This window comes from Ceratina calcarata, unplaced genomic scaffold, assembly GCF_001652005.2.
Source record: "Ceratina calcarata isolate Rehan_Ccalc_2016 unplaced genomic scaffold, ASM165200v1 scaffold15.2, whole genome shotgun sequence".
In the NCBI taxonomy this organism is placed as follows: Eukaryota; Metazoa; Arthropoda; class Insecta; order Hymenoptera; family Apidae; genus Ceratina; species Ceratina calcarata.
This window is the reverse complement of record NW_017136199.1, coordinates 172,291-175,134: the sequence shown is the minus strand read 5'-3', so window position 1 is coordinate 175,134 and position 2,844 is coordinate 172,291. Positions and strand designations below refer to the sequence as shown.

Here is a 2,844-nt window from a genome sequence, read left to right as displayed (position 1 = left end):
ATCCTTTACCAAACATATACATCTTCTCGGATCGTTTCTAAACTCCACGGTTTTCCGCGGAGCACGCACCATTAATCGTCTTTTTTACAAAAATTCTATAATTCTAGAAAAATTTCCGTAGATTCGGAAATTGCCAGTTGGATTGCCAAAGGAACATTATAATAACTTATGCCTTCGCGTGGAAATTTTCCTATGAACTATGAATGGTTTAAATCTAACGTGCGTGGAGACCATGCAATTGATCCACCTCTGCCTATCCACTTATCAGGAAACATTTAATAATTCAGAAAGTAATCATTCCCGGACCTATGTTGATACACCTTTTTTTCTTCTCTAAGCATTAAGAATCTATTCCTAAAGTTTTGTTCACCATTTACGAAACACCTTATAATATATGGAAACGTTTCACTACAAATCCTATGTGTTATCCTCATTTGTTCAATCGCTATCAACAAAGAAAGTATACGGGTGTTCTAAAATTCGCAATACGCGTATTCATCATTGCGAGCGAGGCAGGCAGGCAGGGACGACCTTAGCGTATATAAAAGCGTTTCGCGGAATCGCGATGAAGATGGCCGAAAAAGACGCGCGATTAAGGTCAATTCCGGTCGCGCGGTTTTAATAAACGAGACCTTGTGCCAGCACAGGTTTTAATGCACCCCAGAAACGCGGGCGCTTAATCGGAATGACCTGTATTTCAACGTCGTTTCTTTTCTCTCGTTTCATTTTCTCTCACTCTCTCGTCCTCTCCCTCTCTCTCTACTCTCTCTCTGATTTACTTGCCCTGTTCCGCTTGTGCATCTGCTCTAACGCAGCAGCTACATTTTTTTTTATTAAAGTCCCTTTCGGATCTAGCCGCGCAAATAGCGCCGATAAGAGGCAGCCGAGCCACTCGCGAAGTCGAGTACGCGGAGCAAGCCTTTGTCGTCTTCAAACAGCCGCGTTCTGGTTCGAGCAGAAGCGGCTACGAGAAATGGGCGATCGATCGAAAAACGTTCTCTCGCAAATTAATTGTGTCTTTGTAAGGACTTTCCCCTTTCTGATCTCTCGGAAAAATCGTGACACGATTCTTTCGCTGATGCTGCAGCCATCACCGCGTTGCGTTCGAACCAACGGAATTTCGATAACGCGATTTTTCCCATTTATTAACAACTTTCCCGCGGCCTATATCGATGTTCGATATCAAACTTCTCGCATGAGTCGGAGTGCTTGCCCGACTTTTAATTAAAATGCTTCAGCAAATAGTGCATACAGTGGCTAACGAAAGTATTTGGACAGATTTTCAAGCGGGATAACTTTTTTAGTATCAGATCAAACGACTAGAATTTTCTGGGGCGCTAGTCCCAGTTAGTAATTCTTACTTTTGCATACTTTTTACTGTATATGTTAAATAATATAGGTGGAAATTGACATTATTCTTACCTTGAAATTGTTCGTACCTTCTTTCCGTGGTGCCCTTCAGCAATGCCGAAGTCCTCCCACTCAGTAGAAAGATTCTGTCGTTCACCTTCCAGGCATACAGGCGCGTGAAAACTTGTCAGTTCTATTTCATTCTGAATTCAACACCGACCGCGCGACAATAATAAAAACTTGCACGCGTTACTCAAGTTTGAAACAGGTATCGGCATTCCGGAACGCACTAACGTCGTACGTCGTACGTCGTACATCGCATCGCCATCTCTGTCTCTCGACCCGAGTGAAATTACACTCGACACATTCTCTGTCATCGATACGGGACCAACTTACAAGGAACGTAAACGTTTCGCCACTTCTCAGTCGAATACAATCACTAGAATAATAATTATTCGCACCGAGGAGACACTATAATTTACTTCTTATTTCGACAACAAATTTTATTTATTCTAGAGGGCGTGAGAAGTTGTCAATTTTCTCCTGCGCGACACGGAGGCCCACACGCCACCAACCAAACGAATGGCGCTTCCTGTCTTTTAGATTCTCGAATCGGTGTTGTAAGCATCTTTACAGAGAAATAATGGGTTTTCAAAATATTTGGTATTCGCATCCGCGAAAATATGGACAAGGATCCAGATCCTGGTAAGTGTAATCGTATTTTTCAATCATAATGCAACTTATCTAAACGAAGTTCTCATCGAATTATGTGGAACGTGTTCGACCGCGTGTCAACGTTTACGTTTCGTGCGTTTTGAATAAATTCTTCAAATTTGTTAGCATGAGTTATTTAAAATGATTTAAAAACATTCTCGTATTATTAAATCAATGAAATGTAAACTTGTATGTCACGTGTCAGTTGAATAGAAAGTACTTTGTGATCATAACCTCTGCTCAGAGAAGATCCTGTAAATAACATATTCATTATTTAAGACAATTCCTATTAATCTTTTGTATTTAATTATGTTACAGTCGTGCTTGCGCGAATAGGCATGGACTGATCCGCAAATATGGTTTAAATATTTGCAGACAATGTTTCAGAGAATATGCTGCTGATATCGGTTTCAAAAAGGTATAGTACTTTAATTCCTTACAGTTAATGTCGAAACTGTAATACAGTATATAAATATACAATGTTCCTTTTAAATTTCATTAATGACTTAACATTGTATTTACAGCTGGACTAATATGGACACAACTTTTAACCTGAATATAATTTCCAACAATACTATTTCCATGTGAACCATAGGAATGCATCAGTACAAAATTTCATCTAAAAAACACTTTGTTGACTTTTATTAATATTTGGATTATCCATTGGAAAATGATTGTATTTGTCCTAATCATGAAACCTAAATAAATATAATTATGTAACTAAGAATTTAACAGAAATCCGTTTCCTTATACTCAGGTTATTGGATAAATTCAATTTTT

General features: G+C 39.0%; 2 protein-coding genes across 3 annotated transcripts in view; one reads left to right on the top strand and one right to left on the bottom strand.

The window, feature by feature from the left end:
• Positions 1–1,591, bottom strand: part of LOC108632004 (dystroglycan) — a 101,160-nt gene extending 99,569 nt beyond the window's left edge. The window contains exon 1 of the mRNA XM_026819339.1: positions 1,423–1,591. The gene's annotated coding sequence lies outside the window, so the exon portion shown is untranslated. The remainder of the gene's footprint in view (positions 1–1,422) is intronic.
• A 278-nt stretch (positions 1,592–1,869) lies between these two features.
• RpS29 (ribosomal protein S29) lies at positions 1,870–2,791 on the top strand. 2 transcript variants are annotated; one of them, XM_018036265.2, is made up of 3 exons: positions 1,901–2,055; positions 2,383–2,482; positions 2,589–2,791. In XM_018036265.2, the coding sequence occupies exons 1-3, from the start codon at positions 1,994–1,996 to the stop codon at positions 2,595–2,597; spliced, it is 171 nt and encodes a 56-aa protein (XP_017891754.1). In that variant the 5' UTR covers positions 1,901–1,993; the 3' UTR covers positions 2,598–2,791. The 2 variants fall into 2 exon arrangements, with proteins under 2 accessions (XP_017891755.1, XP_017891754.1); XM_018036266.2 differs by lacking the exon at positions 2,589–2,791 and having other exon boundaries at positions 1,870–2,055; positions 2,383–2,488.
• Positions 2,792–2,844: the final 53 nt, after the last annotated feature.

Bases quoted from the DNA above. Each gene is read 5' to 3' on its own strand.
- RpS29 (XM_018036265.2), top strand. From the start codon at position 1,994: ATGGGTTTTCAAAATATTTGGTATTCGCATCCGCGAAAATATGGACAA. The intron at 2,056-2,382 runs GTAAGTGTAATC...ATTATGTTACAG, and splicing joins GGACAAGGATCCAGATCCTG to TCGTGCTTGCGCGAATAGGC.